The sequence below is a fragment of the Chelonia mydas genome, chromosome 6 (assembly GCF_015237465.2).
Source record: "Chelonia mydas isolate rCheMyd1 chromosome 6, rCheMyd1.pri.v2, whole genome shotgun sequence".
NCBI classification, from domain to species: Eukaryota; Metazoa; Chordata; order Testudines; family Cheloniidae; genus Chelonia; species Chelonia mydas.
In genome coordinates, this window is record NC_051246.2 from 8,918,530 (window position 1) to 8,944,000 (window position 25,471).

Genomic DNA, 25,471 nt, shown 5'->3' on the forward strand with positions numbered 1-25,471 from the left:
ATATGGAAAGAAGCTTGAAGACTTCCTATTTAAGGTTTAACTTTAGCCAGCAGATCTGCCTTTGTAGCTTACCCAGAATTCCTAACAAATACCAGAATATTTTCCTTACCACAGAATAAAGCGCACAATTAGAATTTTGTTTCTGAACTGAGACACAAATACTCAGATCGGATTTCTTCAGCATCTTCTGATGGTGGCATCCATGGCAAGTGATGCGGTGGACCATTTTCACCTGGTATAGCTAGTAAAAGAATGAGGAGTTATAAGTGTTTCTGCCCATCCAGAGAGATTCAGTCCTAAAGGTAATGCACAGAAATGTCTTTTATCTGGGTGGTGGTGGTGTTTCAATCTTCATCTTCCCAGAAAACCTCCCCAGTAACAATCAAAGTGGTTTCTGACTTATATTGCCTTTTGAGAGCAGAGCCAGCCCTATCTGCTAGAAATAAGGACCACCACATGCCTAAGAGCACAGGGATTTCCCAGTCTGTCTTACACTGGAAGCTTGAAACCCACAAGGGAGTCTCCTGGGGAGATGGGATCTTTACACAAATGATCATTGCTTTCTTCTGCTCTAAAACAGTGGTTCCCAAACTGTTACAGTGGGTTCTTGGGAAAAAATTCCCTAATGGTGGACAGAGCTGTCCATAGGGATCCCAGACAGCATGGGGCCAGCAGCCAGGAGCCTTGGGGACTTCCAAAAGCTAAGCAGATCAAAGCAAGCATATCTATCACACTGAGGAGATTTAAACTTCAGGACTCCTTATATGAAATAGAAAGAGGTGGATATTTTTTGCTGCTTTTAAAATTAAATAGGCAGCTAGTATTGTTTTAAAAATTATTATGAACAACAAGTTTAAACTTTGTAGTAACGTGCATTGTTTGCCTGGACTGCTCAAGACCTTACTGCTTGTGTAGGAGGAATTCTTTGAGTTGGCTTCTTAAATACCTTCATGCTGTTTCACATCTGATACTCCTTGATGAAACATAAGAGCCTTGTCTTATAACAGATTATTCAAAGGGATACAAGCTATGAAAGTGAGATCTTGGAAGAGTGTTGCTGTTTTCATAATGTAATAAAAATACTGTAATGATAAATAATAATTAATAATAAATAGTGTGAAATAAGCATGTCATAAAAACAAATTTTATATTTCCAAGATCACTGCTTTTATAATTTATACTCGGGTAAAGGAGAAAATCCCTGGAAATATTCATTTTTAGGAGGAGGTTCACGAGACTTGACATTTTAGTGAAAGGGGTTCACAGGTTGTTAAAGTTTGGGAACCACTGCTCTAAAATAAAGTCTCACATTTACACTTGCAGAGAAGATGAATTACCTGCTGAATATCTTCTTTGTCCTCAATGATTTTATTCATCAGAAGCTGGAAACATTCCTTCACATTTAGCTGCTGGCGCACTGTACACACACAAATCAGAAAGATCAACACGTAACTGTGGTGGCTGGTTCTTCTGTTTTGTGGTGGCTGAGAAGAGCTGCTAGCCCTTGGGGCAGCGTCTTCTGCCCATTTCCATTTCTCCTGGGCTATTTTGGAGGAGCCTCTTTGTTAAGATGGCAGAACTCACATGCACAGTCAGAAAACGGGGCTGGATGGAACCCTGAAAACCCATCTGGCAGCTGCCACACAGATACCACCTTTGTAAAACATGACACACTGAGACCTTTCAGTACCATTTAAAACATCCAGAGGAGGGTTCCCCAGCCTGCTGCCTATTCCACTTCGCTAATCCCTGGGTCAGTCCCTCCCAGAGCACACTTGGTGCCTCTGAGTAGAAATGCAGGCTGGATATCAAGATTCTCAAAGGCCAAGGTCTGTGGGGAGTATTCACTATGTAGAAGGGGGAAGTAAAGGAGAAGGAGGGGGACTTTGGGAGCCTTTTTATTTGCCTGAGAAAACTTCCTGGATTCACAGAGAGGCAGGGGAGCTAACAGGGGAACAAACAAGAACATGCTGGGGGCTCACAGCAATTAAGGGGAGTAGCATGACAGTCTGTTGGGGACTGGGGAAACAGTAGTGACAGGGGCCAGGAGGCAGAGAAAGAGGAGATGATGGAACTTCAGGAGATTTCAAATGAACATCCAGACTTCTGGGGTTTGTCCAAACTGAACCACTGGCCCTTTTGATGCTCACTACGAGTAATAAGGAGACACTTCAGCAACAATACTTGTCCCACAGGAACAGAGGATGGGAAAGGACCTCTTGGGTCACTGAGCCCAGTCCCCTGCTATCACAGACAACTGCATCATATCATCCTGCTCACAAACTTCTCATGCTCCATTCATATCCCTTCTCAGCTTTCCTTTTGCTAGGCTAAACAAGCCATGTTCTTTTAGTTTCAAGGGAGGTTCTCCATTCCCTGATCATCTTTGTAGCCTTCTCTGTACCTATTACAGTTTGAATTAATCTTTCCTGAACATGGGTGAAAACTAGGGCTGTCAATTAATCGCAGTTAACTCATGCGATTCAACTCAAAACAATTAATCATGATTTAAAAAATTAACTGCAATTAATCAGTTTTAATCACACTGTTAAACAATAATAGAATACCAATTGAAATGTATTAAATATTTTGGATGTTTTTCTACATTTTCAAATATATTGATTTCAATTGCAACACAGAATACAAAGTGTACAGTGCTCACTTTATATTATTTTTTATTAAATATTTGCACTGTAAAAATGATGAAACAAATGAAATAGTATTTTTCAATTCATTTCATACAAGTACTGTTGTGCAATCTCTTTATCATGAAAGTGCAACTTACAAATGTAGACTCTTTGTTACATAACTGCATTCAAAACCAAAACAGTATAAAATTTTAGAACCTACGAGTCCACTCAGTCCTACTTCTTGTTCAGCCATCGCTCAGACAAACAAGTTTGTTTACATTTACGGGAGATAATGCTGCCCACTTCTTATTTACAATGTCACCTGAAAATGAGAACAGGCATTCACAAGGCACTTTTGTAGCCAGCATTTTAAGGTATTTATGTGCCAGATATGCTAAACATTCATGTGCCCCTTCATGCTTCAGCTACCATTCTAGAGGACATGCTTCCATGCTGATGACGCTCATTAGAAAAATAATTTGTTAATTAAATTTGTGACTGAACTCCTTGGGGGAGAATGGTATGTCTCCTGCTCTGTGTTTTATCCTTATTCAGCCATATATTTCATGTTATAGCAGTCTTGGATGATGACCCAACACACTTTGATCATTTTAAGAACACTTTCACTGCAGATTTGACAAAACGCAAAGAAGGTACCAATCTGAGATTTCTAAAGTTAGCTCCAGCACTCGACCCAAGATTTAAGAATCTGAAGTGCTTTCCAAAATCTGAGTGGGACAAGGTGTGGAGCATGCTTTCAGAAGTCTTAAAAGAGCAACACCCCAATGAAGAAAATACAGAACCTGAACCACCACCAAAAAAAAAAAAAAATCAGTTTTCTGCTGGTGGCATCTAACTCGGATAATGAAAATGATCATACATTGGTGCACACTGCTTTGGATCGTTATTGAGCAGAAGCAGTCACCAGCATGGATGCATGTCCTCTGGAATGGTGGTCGAAGCATGAACAGACATATGAATCTTTAGCGTATCTGGCAGGTAAATATCTTGTGACACCAGCTACAACAATGCCATGAGAATGCCTGTTCTCACTTTCAGGTGACATTGTAAACAAGAAGTGGGCAGCATTATCTCCTACAAATTTGAACAAACTGGTTTGTCTGAGCAATTGGCTGAACAAAAAGTAGGACTGACTGGACTTGTGGGCTCTAAAGTTTTAAATTGTCTTATTTTTGAGTGCATTTTTTGTACATAAATTCTACATTTGAAAGTTCAACTTTCATGAGAAAGAGATTGCACTACAGTACTCGTATTAAGTTAATTGAAATACTATTTTTTTTACAGTGCAAATATTTGTAATAAAAAATAAATATGAAGTGAGCACTGTACACTTTGTATTCTGTGTTGTAACTGAAATCAATATATTTGAAAATGTGGAAAACATGCAAAAATATTTAAATAACTGGTGTTCTATTATTGGCATTATTAACAGCGTGGCAAATGGTATTATTAACAGCATGATTAATTGCGCGATTAATTTTTTTAATCACTTGACAGCCCTAGCGAAAACTGTACACAATATCCCAGATCAGGTTTGACCAGTGCCTTGTACAATGGCATTAATAGTTCTCTCTCTCTCTACTAGAAATACCTCGTCTGATACATTTTAGGATTACATCCTAGGTCACCCTGTGAAGAACTGTTTAACCAGAATCTGTGAATGCAAGAACCACATAGCAGAGGTCTCTACAGAGCCCTCTTACCATTGCCCATCTCAAGGGCTCTTGTAATCTTCTCAGTGGTAGGTGATGAATCACCAGTCATCAGCTTTTTAAACAGCTGTTGCAGATGGCACACAATGACGGAGTCACCAACATTATCGCACCTACAAAACACCAGAGAGACATGTAATGAATACATCACTTCACAGGTAGAATCCAGGTGCTGATGCAAAGGGAAGTGTGGCAGTCCCTGCAGGAGAAAGTGTGATCTCACCAGGTCTGGGTTGGATTCTCCTGGTGGAACTGTGAGAGAATCCCAGAAATGAAAGAACAGTGAAATCACCTCTAGGAGGATCTCTCTGGCTCAGAGTTACAATGTGTTAGCTCAGGGGTTCCCAAACAGGGGGCTGCAGCCCAAAGATGGGCAACGACACAGTTCAAGGTGGTCCGCCATGGGTGGAGTTGCCCCCCCAAACTGCATATGTTGGTGGAGTGGTGGCCAGCGATGGCCCCCACCCAGGGCTGGAGGAATCTAGCAGTGGGTGGAGGGCGATGACGAGAAGGGGCCAGCCCTGAGAGTTGGTGGCTTCCAGGGTGGTTGGAGAAGACTGGAGAGTTTGCAGCCGTTCCCGCTCCGAGCTGCCGCACCTTGTGACCTGTGGCTGTTGGACCCCTGAAGTATCTGCCCCAGGACTTAGCCTGGGACCTGGGCTCAGCGGTGCCGCTCTGTTTCCATCTGGACAATGCTGGGATTGGGACTGTCACAGGTAATGGCCAGGCTTGGCCTGAGTGCCTACCTCTGCCTGGCACTGGCAGCCCCTGATCCCTTCCCTTGTTCCTGGGCAGGGGTGCCCATGAGGTGCGCCGGGCACGAGGTGGGTGACCGGGACAGGGCTGCCAGGTGACCAGCTCAAAACTGCTGAGGCGGAGGGTGTCTGCAGGGCCTGGCCATGCATGCCCCAGCCTGCAGTGCTCCCTCCCTGACAGACGCGTGCTAATAGTGGGTGGCAGTGTCGACTGCAGCTCCATGGGTGGGCTACAGGGAAAAAAGTTTGGGACCCCCTGCATTAGGGGCTTGTCTACACTACCGCAGGGGATCGATCTAAGTTACACAACTTCAGCTACGTGAATAGTGTAGCTAAAGTCGATGTACTTAGATGTACTTACCGCAGTAAAGACACCGCGGTGAGTCCACAGCTGACGCTCTCCTGTCGACTCTGCTTGCGCTCCTCACTCTGATGGAGTATTGGAGTCGATGGGAGCACACTTGGTGGTCGATTTGTTGCGTCTAGACTAGACGCAATAAATCGACCCCCACTGGATTGATCATTGCCCGTTGATCCGGCAGGTATAACCAGGTTCATCTCAGAAAGGTATAACCAGGTTCATCTCCTCTGGCCCTTTTCAGTGCCCAGCTATTCCTAGGCTTTACCAGGGCAGGTTCTCTGGAACTGGATTGCTGATCCAGCACCCCACAGCCAGCCACACAACAGTCCTTACCCCACCCTCTACTAGTCACTTGCAGACATGACAGCAGGTAACTGCTGCCTCATTTCTTTTCCCTTCCCCTGTAGCCTGCTACCACCTCCAGTTCCTTTCTCTTCCCCTCCCCGCCACTGCAGGTCTCCTTCCCTCTCCCACCACACCTGGCACAGTGCTGCCCTTTCAGTCTTGTCTCAATGGGTCAGTCTTACAGTGGGTCCCACAGCACCAGAACCATGCAGCTATCCAGAATAACCACACGTTGCTGATGTAACCCCAGGGTTTATCGTGAACACCCCTCACCTGAGGATGGCCTCTCTGAGCTCTCGCGTGAAGAAGAGACAATGCAGCAGGCTGTTTAAATAGCAGATGCAGCTTTGGTTACGCAGCCTCACATACATCCCTGTAAACAGAATCTATGTCAAATCCAGTGATATTTATGTATAATTTTTTAAGGAGAACAAATGATCACAAATATTTTAACAGGTAAACTCTGGTTGAAGTGCTGAAATATGGTAGAGCTGTTCATCGAAGTTAATATTTGGTCTGTGTGAGCTGTAGGAAAGGTGCAGGACAGCCTTTGCAAACTTTCCTTCCTCCCAGAATTGTATTGCTTGGAAAATAGGTCTCTATTCAGCCCCAGCCTCACCCCATCCAGTGCCTTTCTTATCTGCTTAGGTGCTTTTGTGGGCTGGTTTGAGGTTTTCTAACACAACCCATGACGTTCCCAGGCTCCACATTTATGACTTCAGGAGGAATTGTTGTTTGCTCCCAGAAAAAAATCAAAGCTTCTATTTTCTTTCTGAGCCCCAGTAAGACACAAAAAACAGTTCCACAAAGACTGAGGCATAATTCCCTTAATAACCTCTCTATCCTAGATTGTGTATTCAGGACACCCAAGAATATCTGAGTAAATGCCTGACAAACTTTCATTCACTAAACTCTGACACTAACCCAGGTAGTTGCAACAATACTCCAATTGTTATTTTGCTGACACAGTGTATTGGGCACGGGGACTCACACTCATGCTTGGTGCCCCAGAAAGTTCCTGTGTTTTGTCCAAAAACAGCCACTCAACAGCGATAAATTAACCAATCAACAAAGCCAACAAATAAATAACTGGGGAGACAAACTGAAATGCCCCCGCACTAACAACAGCCCCCTCCCCCAGCAACAAGGCACAAACAGAACAGATGGCTCCAACAATAAGGTCACAACAATAATCAAGAAAAAGGCCAACCGCTACCTGGGCAGAGCAGACTCCCTGACTTAGCTTTTGGGGGCAGGGACTATTATCCTACGGGGTATTTGTACAGCTGACTGAGCATCCGTGCCACACAAATATTCAGTAGAACAACCGATGGAGAAACCCACCCCTTCCATCACCGAACTCGATCCCCACCTGGATGCTCACTGTGGCTGTGGGGTCTCTAGAGCCACCCTCCGCTTCTCCACGTGCTGAACCGGCTGCACTTTGCACACAGCACCTGAAGAAAGGGCTCTCAACAGGCTGTAGACAGGCTGGGGAATCTGGGAGGCTCAGTGAACCGTATCTGTATGGCCGTAATGTGCGGTGAAAGACCAATCTAAGACACACAGACTCTTGAGCAGGATGGTGTCTGGGGAAAATGGTGGTTCCCAAAGCCCTTCCCAGGGGTTCTGTTTACCCAGGAACACAATCTTCATGGCACTGGCCTCGCCCTGGCCCTGGCCCTGACCCTGACCCTCCCTGGCAGCAAACTGAACCAGCTCCTCTCACTGGCCCTCCCATCAAATGGTGGGAAGCAAGCCTCCAGTAACTTCCCTTTGTCTTTGACAGCAACATGTCACTTACTGGGCTTAGCAAAGGAATCCATCTTGCGGTACATTAACAGATATGCAGTGTAACTATGACAGAAAAAGAGAGAAGTGAATATTAATACCTAATCAAATGGATGCCACATCTCTCCACACAAACACCTTTTCCGTCTAGGAGTTTACTGGCCACTTTACCTTGAAATGGTCCATTTAAATACATGTTAACTACTTAAGCTAAACAATCTGTTCCACCTTGTATTTAGCTGTGACACTCTGAGTACATTTCCCAGACTAGAAGAAGAGCTCTGTGTAAGCTCAAAAGCTCCTCTCACTCATCATCAGAAGCTGGTCTTGGTCTCTTTGATATCCTGAGACCCACATGGCTACAACAACGCTGCATACATACTTAGATGAACCGGAGATTCTGCCTGGCCAAGAAAAGAACCATGACTATAGCCTGCAACCACCTACCTACAATCAGACCAAGAAAGGAACAGCTCTTCTCCAGTCTCTCTTTTTGTTTACATTTGTTTGCTGTATGCTTGAGGGGGGAACTGGACTTGACAAAACTTGCAGCTTTGTAAATAAGCTGACATTTTGATTGTATCATCATTAATATTCAAAATTAATGAATAAAAGCTGGGTTGGTGTCTTTAAATTTCCCTGCACATTTAGGCTAATAAAGGTTCACATCATGTTACCTAGGGAGGTGGTAGAATCTCCTTCCTTAGAAGTTTTTAAGGTCAGGCTTGACAAAGCCCTGGCTGGGATGATTTAATTGGGGATTGGTCCTGCTTTGAGCAGGGGGTTGGACTAGATGACCTCCTGAGGTCCCTTCCAACCCTGATATTCTATGATTTTATGATTCTATGTGTGGATACTGACTACATAAAGCTAAGGCCAATACAGATGCCTATGGCAAAGCACAAGGCATGAGGTGCAAAGATATTATCAAAATAACTCTACAACCATGACAGATCTGGACTTCTACTGTATTCTCTCCTTCCTAGCCAACGAGATTCATCCTGTTCCAAAGCTCACTACATGGTCCTGATAAGCTAGACTATATACCAGGCCTAGGATCCAACACCCCTTAGGATCTGAGAGAGCTCTCCTATCAGATCTTCACATGCTTAGGCAAGTAGAACAAGCCACTAGGTGCTGGAATCAATGAGTGACTCTAGACTAAAGTCCTCTACCTAGGGAGCTTGGAAACTGTGCTCCAAGCTTTAAATGGTGCCCTTGCTCTAAGCAACAAATAGGTGAGAAAACGGCACAAAGTGGCAGAGACAAGGTGGGTAACACATCACTAGAGACCACTGAGATATGTGAAGGGTTAACCCAAACCAAAAGGGGAGAGATTTTGGCTGTGCTGCAAAAACACCAGCAGGTATTTTCCAGCAAGCCAGGTTTAACTCATAAGATGGTCCATACGATTAGCACTGTGAGGTCACAACATGTCCCTAGCAGAGCTTATTGAACCACTAGAAAAAAGAAGGGCAAATTTGTAAAGAAATACAGAGTTGTGACACTCTATACCTCGGGGGAGCACCCTGTAACCCCCATATTCCTCATTTGTATATGGTTGTGATATTGCATATAAAGCATGCCATGTGAGGTATCATGGGAAAGGTTATGATCTGCTGAAACCCGCTGTTCCAATATGTATAACCTCAATGCACATGAAGGTATGAGAATTGTATTGTATGGTTGTCACTAAAATATGCATTTGGGAAGTGCCCAGATACAACCTCCCTAGAGACAATAACAAGGGAAGTAACCAGTGCCTAGGCAGGTGCTGAATGGACGTCACTGGCCATTGTCCAGCAGAGGAGTTACAATTCAATGGCTCACTCACACAAGACACACCAAGGTATTGCTCCACCTTGTGACTCAGCAATGCCCACCAGACAGGGCTGGACTTGTGCTTTCCAAGACCACGGACTAAGAGTATAAAACAGAACACAGTGGCACCACGGTTCGTCCTCTCTCTTCTCCCCGCACCTACACTGCAAGCGACTAGGACACTGGAGCTTAAGAAACCTGGTCCCCAGGCTAAGAGGGAAAACCTGCATATGAAAGACTGTAACCAACCTGCAATATCCAGTGGGGTGAGAAAAACTGCTTAATCTAGATGTTTCCTTGTTCAACAAGGCTAAGAGTTTAGACTGCATGCTTATATTTTATTTTATTTTGGTAACCGCTCTTTTTGCCTATTTCTTACAGTCACTTAAAATCTACTTTTCGTAATCCATAAACTTGTTTTACTGTTTATCTTGACCAGTGAATTTTCCTGAAGTGTTTGGTAAATCTGCTCAGGTTACAAAGGCTGGTGCATGTCACTTTCCATTGATGGTGTGATGAACCAATCAATAAACTTGCATTGCTCAAGAAAGGGTCTTGAGCAGTGCGAGATGGTCTATTCCTGAGGTGCAAGACTGGGATTTGGCTGGAGCCTCTCTACTGTTAGTTCATGAGTGGCCAGAGAAGTAGTCATGTAACTTAGTTGGGTGTGTCCCTGCCTGTGGATCTCTGTGTAGGTACAATGCCTGCCAGAGATTTGTAGCTTGTCACAGCATCACAATGTGAGAGGGAGCCCAGAATGGTGGGGCAGAGGGCTCAGCAGTACACCAGTTCCAGGTTGCACCCCAGGGATCTCATCTAAATAGAATACTGGAATGGGTGTTCCTGAGCCTCACAAGTTATGGTTCCTAAAATAGATGGGACTATAAGATTTTATAAGAGGGACAAGGTAGGTGAGGTAATATCGTTTATTGGACCAACTTCTGTTGGTGAAAGAGGCAAGCTTTCAAGTAGAGTTCTTCAGGTCTGGAAAACTTACTCGGGGAAAGTCTACACTACAAAATTAAGTTGACCTAAGTTATGTCAATGTACAGCCACTGTAGTAAGTGAAATGGTTTTACACTTCCACACTTCGCTCCTTGGGTCAGCGGTATGCGTCCTCACGAGGAGCGACTGTACCAATTTAACTGCCAGTGTGGGAGATTTTGGGATGGTATCTTAAAGGCAGCAACAGTCGATGTAAGCAAGGCACTGTCTATACTGACACAGCATCGACCTAATTACATTGACTTAAGCGCTACGCCTCTCATGGAGGTGGAGTTATGAAGTCAGTGTAGTGGGTGAGTTACAGTGGTGGGATCTACATTTAGTGTAGATACTTACAGAGTCTACTGTAACCCTGCAGCATAGACCAGACCTCAGTGTCACAGCTAAATACAAAGTGGGATAGATTATTTAGCATAATAGTTAACACATATTTCAACGGACCTGTGACGGGGGTCCCGCATGTTAAGCTGGGCCGTCCCCTTGGCCCAGTGTGGGGTTGGTACACCCCATCACCCAGTCATTGTGATTCCCTGTTAAGTAGGTAGTTGCGGCCAAGTGGCTTACGGTCCCCTGACAGGGTCACACAACCAAGTAGTACGTTGCCTCTGGGTGGGCAAAACAACCAAACAGTCCAGAGCCCTGTAACCACCTGGCTGGGTCAGGCAGTAGCAGTTGGGGAAACAACTCCCTAGACAGGCAAAGCAGCAAGCAGGCTGCAGCCCCTGGGCTGGGCAAAACAAGCAGTCTAGAGCCCTGCAGCCTCCTGGCTGGGGCAGCCATGGCACTTGGGGAATTAGCCCCCTGAACAGGGCCAAACAGCCATCAGTCTATGGCCCCTGAGTGGGGCAAAACAAACACACATTCTGGGCAGTCCAGCTTTTGACAAAACATTCAAACTCCGTACTAATGCATCAGACACTGGTTTAGGCATGGTGGGATGCAGACAGTGGGAGGTAACAAAAGTAGCCCCTTGCTTTCTTAAGTGAGAAGCTGACACCCACTGAACAGAATTATTTTGGCATAGAAAAAAGCGTTATGCAATTGTATGGGCAGTCCACACTCAAGGGAGTGCTCTGCACACAAGCACCTGAGGAGTCAGGAATGCTGACCCTAAACCAATATTTTCACATCGCATGTCTCAACTCCAGATACCTAGCAGACCCAATCTCAATGCAAAGGGGAAGAAGCAAACAAAAGGAATGGAACAGAATTTGTCTGTGGTCCAAGCCAATCAACAGGCACACAAAAAACTCTTTTTTTTTTTAACTACACTAAACAACTGACCTAAGCAATGATCAGTGAACTAATAAGAAAAATGGTGGCCAAGGAAGGGAGGAGCTTTGAAAAAGTCACACTGGCATCTGAATGGCTGAAAGTCCAACTGTAAAACATAGCAATGGAAATACCTGTCCTTGGCATCCATTGTATTCATGTCTTCTGGCATCTGTATAAACAAACAGAAAGGATCATTTCCCAAGAGAATTGCCAAAGTATTTATTATATATCAATAACAAGCACTGTATGGAGGTGAAGGTGATATCTCATGTATCCCTATGGCTGTGTTAGCGCTGGACAATGGATGATAAACTTAAGATCTACATTTAATGCCAGTTAATGGGAAGGAGACTATACTCTGCTTTGTTCCAGCAGGGCCAACAGAATAACTGCCATCTGAACAACAATCAGTTCAGATGTTCATTACCTCTCTCATCCAACAGGATGGCACTACATCTGCAGGGAGAGGGAATGCTGGGCTATCCAAACACCATATTGTATTGAAGTGAGGCTAAATGGAGCACGTCCAGGTTGTAATGCACCAATATACACATGGCAAATTTTGCTCTCAGTTACACTGGAGTAAAGCCAGAGCAACTCCATAGGCTTTGAATGAATAGCTGCAGATTTACACCTATATAAATGAGTACAGACTTTGGTTTACAGTGTTTTCAATCTGCTATAGAGGTAGTTCCAGGTATGGTACTTCCCTCTTGTACTACACTTCTCAGATCCCTTAGTAGAAACTTGGACATGTTGATGTTTGTTTTCCCTGAACTCAGGCACCCATTACCTTTTCCACCACGGTATCGTTGAAGGAGTACCAGCACTCATTTTCATATGATTTTATTTCAGCCACATAATGGCCACCATCAATTCCTCCAGAATGGTGACACACTGCAAAGAGCTCATACTGTAGGATCTGGAAGAAAATCATGATGAAATTCAGATCAGCAATCTTTTCAGTTGCACTGCAAACAGACTTTCATATATAGAGCATATAGAGCTAATTGCAACCTTACTTTTAGTCAGGAAGCATTTCTGTCACTTCACCTATAAGCATTTCCTAGGCCTCTGAGCTGAACTCTTCAATGGCGAATAAATTTCAGACAGTATGGAAATAAAATTTTGATTTCTTTACAAAAAGCAAAAGATTTCACTATATTGGTGAAACCGTAGTAACAATGTAAAGACTGACATCTGACTGTGTGCAAATATGACTGCATAAACATTCACAGTATAAAAACTATTTTATATTTATTATAAACAAATGTTTTAAATCTGTGCCATACATGAAATGTCTTTTGTAAAAAATAAACCAATGGTCTGATTGGACACCCAAGGTGATGATACTGCTCCTTTCTAACAGGAAAACTGGCAACTTTCGAGCTCAGAGGACAACTCACTCTCTGGATTCATTTAACAGTGTCTTTCTTGCCTGTGCATTTAGCCAATCTGGAACAATGTGACAATCTGGAATCCCTGCAATAAACCCCGTTGCAAATTCAGTCCGCATATCTACTCAAGGTACACCAGCATAGGACCTAACCACATCAGTCACACTATCAGTTCACCTGCACATCTAACAATGTGATATATGCCATCATGTGCCAGCAATGCCCCTCTGCCATGTACATTGGCCAAATCAGACAGTCTCTACGCAAAAGAATAAATAGATACAAATCAGACATCAAGAATGGGAACATTTAAAAACAGGTAGGAGAGCATTTCAATCTCTCTGGACACTAAACAACCGACTTAAAAGTGGCCATAGTTCAGCAAAAAACTGAAAACAGACTTCAACGAGAAACTGCAGAGCTGGAATTAATTTGAAAACTTGACACTATCAGACTGGGTCTGAATAGAGACTGGGAGTGGCTGGCTCACTACAAAACGTAATTTTCCCTCTTTTGGTATTCAAACCTTTTCGTCAACTGTTGGGAGTGGGTCACATCCACCCTGATTGAATTGGCCTCATTAGCACTGGTCCTCCACTTGGTAAGCTACCTCCCATCTTTTCATGTGTTAGTATATTTATACCTACCTACTGTAATTTCCACTCTTTGCATCTGATGAAGTGGGTTATAGCCCACGAAAGCTTATGCCCTGTCAGGGTTTCCTCCCCACTCTGAACTCTGGGGTACAGATGTGGGGACCTGCATGAAAGACCCCCTAAGCTTATTTCTACCAGCTTAGATTAAAAACTTCCCCAAGGCACAAATCCTTTCCTTGTCCTTGGACAGTATTACTGCCACCACCAAGTGATTTAGACAAAGATTCAGGAAAAGGACCACTTGGAGTTCCTATTTCCCCAAAATATCCTCCCAAGCCCCTTCACCCCCTTTCCTGGGGAGGTTTGAGAATAATATACTAACCAATTGGTTACAAGGTGAGCACAGATCAACCCCCCTGGGTCTTTAGGACACTGAAAATCAATCAGGTTCTTAAAAGAAGAACTTTATTTTAAAAAAAAGTAAAAGAATCACACCTGTAAAATCAGGATGGAAGGTACCTTTACAGGGCAAATAAAAAGATTTAAAACACAGAGGATTCCCCTCTTGGCTTAGCTGAAAAGTTACAAAAAACAGGAATAAAACTCCCTCTTAGCATAGGGAAAATTCACAAGCTAAAACAAAAGATAATATAATTCATTTCCTTATTATCACTTACAATTTCTGTAATTTTAGATGAATCATTTCAGTAGGAGCTAGTTACTTGCTTGGTCTCTCTCTTTGTCCCCAGAGGAAACAATAGAAAGAGCACAAACAAAACCTTCCCTTCCCCTCAGATTTGAAAGTATCTTCTTTCTCCATTGGTCCTTCTGGTCAGGTGCCAACTAGGTTAATTGAACTGATTAACCCCTTACAGGTAAGTGATTCTGTACCTCTGGCCAGGAGGGATTTTATATTTACTGCATTCATGAAGGTTGTTACCCTTCCCTTTATATTTATGACATGCCCAAATAAATTTGTTAGCATCTAAGGTGCCACAGGACTCTGTTGTTTTGCTGATACAGACTAACATGACTATCCCTCTGAAATGTGACAACTGTTGTTTATAGGTTGGTTTAACTACAGACTATCCTGGATATAATGAAGTGTTCGGATCAGGATTACATTCTCCAACTGAACCCTACAGTATTGTATCTGAGGGACTGACAATGAAAAAGAGGTTACTTACCTTATAGTAACTGATGTTCTTCAAGCTGTGTTGTCTATATGTATTCCACTCTTAGTACTGCATGCCCCTCATGCCAGAGATCAGATTTTTTTCCCCCTTATTTGTCCTCACATGCTCCCTGAATGCCCTTGCACTCTCCCATTCCTGCTCTCTCAGGACACGAAGACGTAGGGCATATAGGGAGGACCTGACATCAATGCATAATTTCACCCACTCTACGCGCAGAAGTAATCACTACTCAAAACACTGTTTTCATGGAGAGAAGACTTAATGGGCAGGTAGCTAAAAACTCAAACAGTGTTTTCATTAAACTTGACAACACAATATTCAGATCCCATGGAGCAGGTGGAAAACACTTAAAGTAGATGCATAAGGAATCTTTTAGAAATAGGAGGAGAAAATACATTAAACCAATCAAGCTTAGGATGAGAGGCAGAGATTGATGCTAGATATACTTTAATAGACCTAACTGATAACCCAGAGGATTTTAAGGATAAAATTTAATTAAAATGAAGGGAATGTCAGCCTGGAATGGGGACATAGAATGATCCTGGGACCAAGCATCAAATCTTTTCCACTTATAGCTGTAAGTGGAAAGTTTTTTTTTTAATCATTTGAGAAGAGGATCGCAGTTTCATTCAAGCAGCCATCATCGAGACTGTTAGATGTATGGAGGACAAGCCCAGATGAAGAATTGTCCTGCCGTTCTGCAACATCAAGTTGGAAATGAGAGGAAGTGTGATGGCTGGTCGTATCGATAGCCTGACTGGTTCTGGAAAGCAGCATTGTCTGTGCCATACTAGGGCAATGAAAATCATAGAAGCTGAGTTTTGTCTGAGTTTCATTAAAGTTCTTGGAATCAGTGGAATTGGTAGATAAGCATAATGAAGGCCTGTAGATAATGAATGCATCAGTTATAGAGCCTGGACTGACCCCTACCTTTTGTAGGCCTTGCTGGAGCCCTAGGCATCACTAACAGTGTGAACCAAATGCTGTGAACCAGAGTAGGCCTGGCCTTGGCAAAATGAGAACACACCAGGTATTAGCTAACACCAGGTAAGCGCATTCCTGACCAGAGAGGATGGTACAAAAAACACACAGAACTCTCAAGTTATGACACATACTTAAGAGATGATATGGGAAGACACCAAACCCAGGATAATGGATAAGGATGTTTTGTTCAAACCAGCAAGTATAAGGAAAAGGGTGGTAATTAACAATGTCTGGAGTATGATACTTAACTTGTTTGTATCAATGTATAAAAGGAGAAGTCATAGGAGTCGTACTCGCCAAGGGGATAGCATGCTGAGCGGGTATCTGGTCATGGGCATCCATGTGTTAGTGTACCTGTAGCTCCTATCGGGGGCTAGTACTGCGCTTCGTCGACAATAAACCTGGCCAAGCACCTTTGCCACCGAACCTAGCCTGTGGTCTTTCTTATGAATAACATCGAGGTCTGCTGAATCGCTAAGCTGCGTCCTCTGCTAGTGCAGCTGGCATCGGAGCTCCCGGACAAGTGGCACTGGCAGCAGTAACAATGTAGCAGCCTTAACAACTCTCCTCAGCACCTATGACATCCTTGAGCAAAACCGCTGACACTTTTCACTGAGCCGCCGGTCAAGCAAATCCACACAATGGTGGCCCCATTTCTGTAATATGGCAAAAGTAACAGCTCTCTTCAATGATCAGTTGTGATCTGAGGCAAACCGCTTGCTTAGCAGATCTGCACAAATGTTCAGCAGACTTGGTAGATTAACCTCGTTCAGGAAGGTGTGACAGTGTATACACCACTCCCAAAGAACTGAGCTTCTTCACATAAAGGTGCTGATCTAGTCCTCTCCCCCGCCTCCCCCACACACGTCTGTTTACATAAAACTTTCAAGACACAAGGTGAGTGAGGTAATGTGTTTTATTGGACCAACTTCTCTTGGTGAGACAGACAAGCGTTTGAGCTTACAGGTCGAGGAAAGGTACTCAGAGTGTCACAGCTAAATACAAGGAAGAACAGATAGTTTAGCATAAGGAGTTAAAAACACCACAAACAAGAATTTAACTGTCATAGGCTTGGGGTGGGGGGGGGGAATGGTTCTTCCTACTACAGCAGAATGGAAAGCCAAAGGATGCTGAGCAAACTTTTCCCTTTAGGTGGAGCAGGTAATTAAGAATAAACTGTATGCAAACCTGTAAATAAGAGGTACCTTTCTACTGGGACCACACAGAGAATCTTCTCCATTTCCTGAGGGCAGAACATCTGGTGGATGGCATCCTGCTATTTAAGAGAACATTCAAGGGAACAGCCTGGGAGAGTTAAACACTGAGCATCCAAGCAGTCAGATGTAGGCTGACAGATAGTGTTGAAATGCAGCATCTGGCTGTGGTCCTATGAAACTATGCTTGAGACCAGAGGGAGAGCCATGGGATCTTGAACTGAGAGAGTCAAAAAGTCCAAGAACAAATGCTGTTGGGGACAGGCTGATGCTATCAAAGTTGGAATGATGTGATCCTGTCTGTATTTACACAAAACTCTAGATACCATAGGGCTGGGGGAAAGGAGTATAGAGGTTTCCCTTTCTGGGACAGTAGGAGGGTATCTGGCAAAGACTCCAGTCCATGACCTGCTCTTGAGCTGTACAGGTGACCCTGTTCTGTCTGGTAGCAGGGTGGTCTATTTCTGGCATTCCCCAAGTCTGAAAAATGGACTTTGCTGTGTCTGCTTTGAGGGACCATTTGTGATCCCTGCTGAACATCTGCTAAGCTGATCCACCAGACAGTTTTGGATGTAATTTTGGTCTTGATGCAGAAACTCCGAAGGTCTACTGCGTCTTGGCAAAGAGGATCTGATAGGGTGCTTCCCTGCCTGTCCAAATAGAACATAGCATCAGTGTTGTCTGCAAACACAGCACATCCTCTGATGTGGGGCAAGAATATTCAACATGCAAAGTGGATTGCTCGAGGCTCCCAGACACTGATGTGGAAAGAGAGATCTTGCTCCAAATATAACCCCTGAATCTGTAGGTCCCATAAGTAATATCCCCATCCAAAGGATGAGGCATCTGTGACCAGGGGCATGGAAGGCAGAGTTAAGGAAAAGGGAACTCCTTTGCATATATTGGCAGGGTCCATCCACCAATCCAGGGACAAGACACTTGCAGGTATGTGAGTGCAGTGGATGATGAAAGGGAGAGTAGACTAACTCCAACCACTTCTGCGTGACTCTGAGATAAAGTGTGGCATGCTGAGTCACATACATAGAATCAATAGAATATCAGGGTTGGAAGGGACCTCAGGAGGTCATCTAGTCCAACCCCTTGCTCAAACGAGGACCAATTCCCAATTTTTGCCCCACATCCCTAAATGGCCCCCTCAAGGATTGAACTCACAACCCTGGGTTTAGCAGGCCAGTGCTCAAACCACTGAGCTATCCCAGATACATCGGATGAAGTGAGCTGTAGCTCATGAAAGCTTATGCTCAAATAAATTGGTTAGTTTCTAAGGTGCCACAAGTACTCCTTTTCTTTTTGCGAATACAGACTAACACAGCTGCTACTCTGAAACCTGGTAAACTATTGTGTGCATTAATTTCACAATCTCACTTATAGTATCTGTATCCCCTGTTATAAGGCAATATTTATGTGGGATACTGGGAGGAAACACAAGGAGGAGGGTACAAGACGAGAAACCTCCTGATTCATACTGAGAAAGCAGGGCAATCAGCTAGTTATCTTAGGGGCGTGCACACGAATGCAAGAAGCCTGGGAAACAAGCAGGAAGAATTGGAAGTCCTGGCACAATCAAAGAACTATGATGTGTTTGGAATAATAGAAACTTGGTGGGGCAGTTCACATGACTGGAGCAGTGTCCTGGATGGATATAAACTGTTCAGGAAGGACAGGCATGGGAAGAAAGGTGGAGGAGTTGAATTGTATGTAAGAGAGTGGTATGCTTGCTCAGAACTCCAGTATGAAACTGGAGAAGAGCCTGTTGAGAGTCTTTGGGTGAAGTTCAGAGGTTAGAGCAACAACAGTGATGTCGTGGTGGGTATGTGCTATAGACCACCGAAGCAGGAGGAGGAGGTAGACGAGGCTCTCTTTGAACAACCAACTGAAGTTTCCAGATCACAGGCCCTGGCTCTAATGGGGGACTTCAGTCACCCTGACATCTGCTGGGAGAGTAATACTGCAGTGGAAGACAATCCAGGAAGTTTTTGGAGAGTGTTGGGGACAACTTCCTGGTACAAGGGCTGGAGGAACCAACTAGGGGCTGTGCTCCTCTTGACCGGCTGCTCACAAAAAGGGAAGAATTGGTAGGGGAAGTAGAAGTGGGTGGCAACCTAGGCAGCAGTGACCATGAGATGGTTGAGTTCAGGATCCTGACAAAAGGAAGAAAGGAGAGTAGCAAAAAAACAGATCCTGGATTTCAGAAAAGCAGACTTTGAATACCTGAGGGAACTGATGGGCACAGGGCCGGTGTAACCATTAGGCGAACTAGGCAGCCGCCTAAGGTGCCAAGATTTGAGGGTGCCAAAAAGTGGTGCCCAAAATGTCTGGGATGCTCACTCAGCACCGGCTAATATGTAACCCTCTTCCCGCCGCTGTGCAAGGTGGCGCTGCGGCTTTGATGGGCTCCAGCTGGCCAGGAAGTGATGTTATTCCTCCTCCGGCCGCTGGGGGCGCTGCAGAAGCCATGTGGGCCACCGCCTGGCCCTGGGCACAGGCCCTCTTGCTGCTGCTGCTCCCCCTGCACCCCCTGCCCTGCCCGCAGCCAGCCCTGCAGCCCCTACCCCATCTCCAGCCAACGCCTGCCGCACCCCCTCACCCGAAGCCAGCCAGCCCCACAACCCCTGTCTCCAGCCAACCCGCACCCCATCTCCAGCCAGCTCCGCACTCCCTGCCCTGCCCGAAGCCAGCCAGCCCCACACACCCCTGTCTCCAGCCAACCCCTGCCACACTCCCCTGCCTGAAGCCAGCCAGCCCTACACCCTGTCAGGTTATTCATTTATTTTCATTAAATATGTTGACTAAATAATGAAAGTAATACATTTTCAAACCGAACATGTATTAATTCTAATGAACAATGTCACATTATGCAGTATTCATTTTTGAAAGTTTATAATGAGCAATGCTCCAGGAGGAGGGGGAGGGTGGGCGCAAGGTGGAAGTTTCGCCTAGGGCGCAAAATATCCTTGCACCGGCCCTGGATGGGCAGGATCCCCTGGGAGGCTAATATGAGGGGGAAAGGAGACCAGGAGAGCTGGATGTATTTTAAAGAAGACTTATTGAAGGCACAGGAACAAACCATCCCAATGTGCAGAAAGAATAGAAAATAGAGGGACAAGGTCCCTCACCAAAGGCTCTTACGTAAATTAAGTTGCCATGGGATAAGAGGGAAGATCCTTTCATGGATTGAGAACTGGTTAAAAGACAGGGAACAAAGGGTAGGAATAAATGGTAAATTTCCAGAATGGAGAGGGGTAACTAGTGGTGTTCCCCAAGGGTCAGTCCTAGGACCAATCCTATTCAACTTATTCATAAATGATCGGGAGAAAGGGGTAAACAGTTAGGTGGCAAAGTTCGCAGATGATACTAAACTGCTCAAGATAGTTAAGACCAAAGCAGACTGTGAAGAACTTCAAAAAGATCTCACAAAACTAAGTGATTGGGCAACAAAATGACAAATGAAATTTAATGTGGATAAATGTAAAGTAATGCACATTGGAAAAAATAACCCCAACTATACATACAATATGATGGGGACTAATTTAGCTACAACTAATCAGGAAAAAGATCTTGGAGTCATCGTGGATTGTTGTCTGAAGACGTCCATGCAGTGTGCAACGGCAGTCAAAAAAGCAAACAGGATGTTAGGAATCATTAAAAAAGGGATAGAAAATAAGATGGAGAATATCTTATTGCCCTTATACAAATCCATGGTGCACCCACATCTTGAATATTGTGTACAAATGTGGTCTCCTCATCTCAAAAAAGATATACTGGCATTAGAAAAGGTTCAGAGAAGGGCAACTAAAATGATTAGGGGTTTGGAACGAGTCCCATATAAGGAGACATTAAAGAGGCTAGGACTTTTTAGCTTAAAAAAGAGGACACTAAGGGGGAATAGGATAGAGGTATATAAAATTATGAATGGTATGGACAAAGTGAATAAGGAAAAGTTATTTACTTGTTCCCATAATAGAAGAACTAGGGGACACCCAATGAAATTAGTGGGCAGTAGGTTTAAACCAATAAAAGGAAGTTCTTCTTCACACAGTGCACAGTCAACCTGTGGAACTCCTTTCCTGAGGAGGCTGTGAAGGCTAGGACTATAACAAGGTTTAAAAGAGAACTGGATAAATTCATAGAGATGAAGTTCATTAATGGCTATTAACCAGGATGGGTAAGGAATGGTGTCCTTAGCCTCTGACTGTCAGAGGGTGGAGACGGATGGCAGGAGAGAGATCACTGATCATTACCTGTTAGGTTCACTCACTCCAGGGCACCTGGCATTGGCCACTGTCAGTAGACAGGATACTGGGCTGGATGGACCTTTGGTCTGACCCAGTACGGACATTCTTATGTTCTTATGGCAGGCGACTAGCTTGGCTTAACAGTGAAATCTTCAGTGAGCTTAAACTCAAAAAGGAAGATTACAAGAAGTGGAAACTTGGACAGATGACTAGGGAGGAGAATAAAAATATTGCTAGAGCATGCAGGGGTGTAATCAGGAAGGCCAAAACACAACTGGGGTTGCAGCTAGCAAGGGATGTGAAGGGTAACAAGAAGGATTTCTTCAGGTATGTTAGCAACAAGAACAAAGGGAAAGTGTGGGACCCTTACTGAATGGGGGAGGCAATCTAGTGACAGATGATGTGGAAAAAGCTGAAGTACTCAATGCTTTTTTTGCCTCGGTCTTCACAGACAAGGTCAACTCCCAGACTACTGCATCGGGCAACACAGTATGGGGAGGAGGTGAGCTGCCCTCAGTGGTGAAAGAACAGGCTAAGGACTGTTTAGAAAAGCTGGACATGCACAAGTCCATGGGTCCAAATCTAATGCATCCAAGGGTGCTGAGGGAATTGGCTGACATGCTTGCAGAGCCATTGGACATTATCTTTGAAAACTCATGGTGATTGGGGGAGGTCCCGGACAATTGGAAAAAGGAAAATTAGTACCCATCTTTTTAAAAGGGAAGAAAGAGAACCCGGGGAACTCAGACCGGTGAGCCTCACTTTAGTCCCCAGCAAAATCATAGAGCAGGTCCTCAATGAATCCATTTTGAAGCACTTGGAGGAGAGGAAGATGATCAGGAACAGTCAACATGGATTCACCAAGGGCAAGTCATTCCTGACCAACCTGATAGCCTTCTATGACGAGATAACTGGCTCTGTGGATATGGGGAAAGTGGTGGATGTGATATATCTTGACTTTAGCAAAGCTTTTGATAACGGTCTCCCACAGTATTCTTGCCAGCAAGTTAAAGAAGTATGGATTGGATGAATGGACTATAAGGTGGATAGAAAGCTGGCTAGATTGTCGGGCTCAACAGGTAGTGATCAACAGCTTGATGTCTAGTTGGCAGCCGGTATCAAGCGGAGTGCCCCAGGGGTCTGTCCTGGGGCCAGTTTTGTTTAACATCTTTATTAACAATCTGGATGATGGGATGGATTGCACCCTCAGCAAGTTTGCAGATGACACTAAGGGCAGGTCTTCACTACCAGCCAGATTGGCGGGTAGAGATCGATCTTTCAGGGATTGATTTATCGCATCTCATCTAGATGTGATAAATCGATCCCTGAACGCGCACCCCGTTGACTCCGGTACTCCAGCTTGCAAGAAGCACAAGCGGAGTCAACAGGAAGTGGCACCGGTCAACTCCCCGCCGTGAGGACAGCCGGGTAAGTCCATCTAAGATACGCCGACTTCAGCTACGCTATTCATGTAGCTGAAGTTGCGTATCTTAGATCGACACCCCCCCCACCCAGTGTAGACCAGGGCTAAGATGGGGGGAGAGGTAGATATGCTGGAGGGTAGGGATAGGGTCCAGAGTGGAGGACTGGCCAAAATAAATCTGATGAGGTTCAACAAGGACAAGTGCAGAGTCCTACACTTAGGACGGAAAAATCCCATGCATTACTACAGGCTGGGGACTGACTGGCTATGCGGCAGTTCTGCAGAAAAGGACCTGGGGATTACAGTGGATGAGAAGCTGGATATGAGTCAGCAGAGTACCCTTGTTGCCAAGAAGGCCAACTGCATATTGGGCTGTATTAGTACGAGCATTGCCAGCAGATCAAGGTAAGTGATTATTCCCCTCTATTCGGTACTCGTGAGGCCACACCTGGAGTATTGCATCCAGTTTTGGTCCCCCCACTACAGAAAGGATGTGGAAAAATTGGAGCGAGTCTAGCGGAGGGCAACGAAAATTATTAGCGGGCTGGGGCACATGACTTACGAGGAGAGGCTGAGGGAACTGGGCTTGTTTAGTCTGCAGAAGAGAAGAGTGAGGGAAGATTTGATAGCAGCCTTCAACTATCTGAAGGGGGTTTCCAAAGAGGATGGAGCTCAGCTGCTCTCAACGGTGGCAGATGACAGAACAAGGAGTAATGGTCTCAAGTTGCAGTGGGAGAGGTCTAGGTTGGATATTAGAAAACACTATTTCACTAGGAGGGTGGTGAAGCACTGGAATGGGTTACCTAGGGAGGTGGTGGAATCTCCATCCTTAGAGGTTTTTAAGGCCTGGCTTGACAAATCCCTGGCTGGGATGATTTAGTTGATTGTGGTCCTGCATTAAGCACGGGATTGGACTAGAGGACTTCCTGAGGTCTCTTCCAACCCTAATATTCTATGATTTTATTCTATGATTCTAATATTTAAGTGGAGCTCTGTAATTTGAAAAGTATTTGCTCTGAAATTGTAACACATACACCCCCGCTCCCCTGGCAGGCAAGAAACATTACCCAAGTGTGAAATACTACTTTGCCACAGTAAATGTTATGTTCAACAAAATAAGGTCCATAGACACCAGACAAGCCATTGTGGAACATCAAAGGAAAAAAGACTTTGTTGATTGCTTGCCCCACACCCATAGGCACGACCCGGTACGGAGATTAAAAGCTTGAATAACGAATGAAAACAAGCAAAATATTTTTGAAAAGCAAGTACCACTAACAATAACTAGCTATATATACACAACAATAATTTTCCAGAAAACTTTCTCTGAAAAGAGAAAAAGGAAAGAGTTTGACAAATGCACATGTGCACACACTCTGAGTACCGACCACAGGCAGTGAGAAGGAACTGAGGTATATCGGGCCTTTATACCTTTGGCTAAAAGGATGAGAGGGTGTGGAGGATGCATGCTTGGGGGAAAAAAATCTCCAGCAATCTTCTTTTAAGAGCTCAGAAAGATCTATAATCATCTAGAGGTGAGGAAGATGTTGCTGTTGCCCCTTAAGGAAGAGAAGACAAAATATTTGCAGGAGTTTGTTTTGACTGAACCTGAAGAGCTCTGTGTAGCTTGAAAACTTGTCTCTCTCACCAACAGAAGTTGGTCAAATAAAAGATATTACCTCACCCACCTTGTCTTGCTAACATCCTGGGACCGATACAGCTACAACTACACCACATAATGACTGACCCTGTAATTCTTCTTCGGAGGAAACAGGCTGATGTAGCACAGGAGATGTATGAGGTTGCTCATCAGGAAGACCAATTTCTAACTATTTGGGTGATGGAGACCTTTGCCTTGAATGAGACCAAGATGGGGTCCTCTACCCCTGAGGAGGAGTCCAACAGTACTAATAAGGCCACATTTGCTGTTCATGAAGAAACTGCTTGGCAACCCAAGAAGGAGGAAACCAAGAAGCATGGGAAAATTCATAACCTTACAAGTAGATTTCAGATGTCTAGTTTTAGGATGAACGAACCTTTGGTGATAGATAAGCATGTGTGTAAGAAGGAGATCCCTAGAAACTTGCCTCAGAAGCTGATTAAGATAATTCATATTCTTCTGAACAAAGATAATAGACCGTTGAGGGGTCTTCATTAAGTGAGTACTAGATCGGCAGTCAGATATTTAATAAACACTACCGGTGACTCACCCAGACATGGTACTGACAATGGATTGTCAGCATTAGCCAGTAAAGGTGATTCTCTTTGCCCAGGTACCAATAATCCTGGCGGTACCATGAATAAGGGAGCATTTTTCGTTGCTTTCACCATGCATAGTTTCGTGACCACAGCAGGGTGTACTAATGTCCACAAGAGGAATGTACATGATTGTTCAAAGAATTCTAATTGGTTTTTAACTGGAGTCCTAGTGTTAGCAATTACAGAAGGCTGCTCAGACTCCATTGCTCAGTCTCTGAGCTCAACTAGCCCTGTTCCTCCAATCAGCTGATTCGCCGCACTCCTGGAGGGAGTGGGAGGAGCAGGAGGGAGCCTTGAAGAGCTGCAGGCTACACCTCAAAGAGCCACATGCAGCTCGCAAGCCGTGGACTGAGTATCACCGCCTTAGACAATACCTGTGCACACAATACTGAATCCTTGTGTATCAATGGAGCACTTGTAGTAGAGGGTA

The 25,471-nt window shown here is 44.5% G+C and overlaps 1 protein-coding gene across 16 annotated transcripts in view; it reads right to left on the reverse strand.

Annotated features, from left to right (window-relative positions):
- Positions 1-25,471, reverse strand: part of LOC114022685 — a 118,889-nt gene that overhangs the window by 24,515 nt on the left and 68,903 nt on the right. For 15 of the 16 annotated variants that reach the window (XR_006291642.1, XR_006291641.1, XR_006291643.1 and 12 more), the window contains 7 exons: positions 12,510-12,638; positions 11,848-11,885; positions 7,629-7,681; positions 6,098-6,197; positions 4,355-4,476; positions 1,338-1,417; positions 110-241 (listed from right to left, as the gene is read on the reverse strand). Coding sequence is in view for 12 of the 16 variants with exons in the window: in XM_043548982.1 (XP_043404917.1) it covers positions 110-241; positions 1,338-1,417; positions 4,355-4,476; positions 6,098-6,197; positions 7,629-7,681; positions 11,848-11,885; positions 12,510-12,638 (654 nt within the window). In the remaining 4 variants the exon portion in view is untranslated. Of the gene's footprint in view, positions 1-109; positions 242-1,337; positions 1,418-1,698; positions 2,150-4,354; positions 4,477-6,097; positions 6,198-7,628; positions 7,682-11,847; positions 11,886-12,509; positions 12,639-25,471 lie in introns of those variants that run through there. The other variant, XM_043548984.1, reaches the window with a different exon arrangement.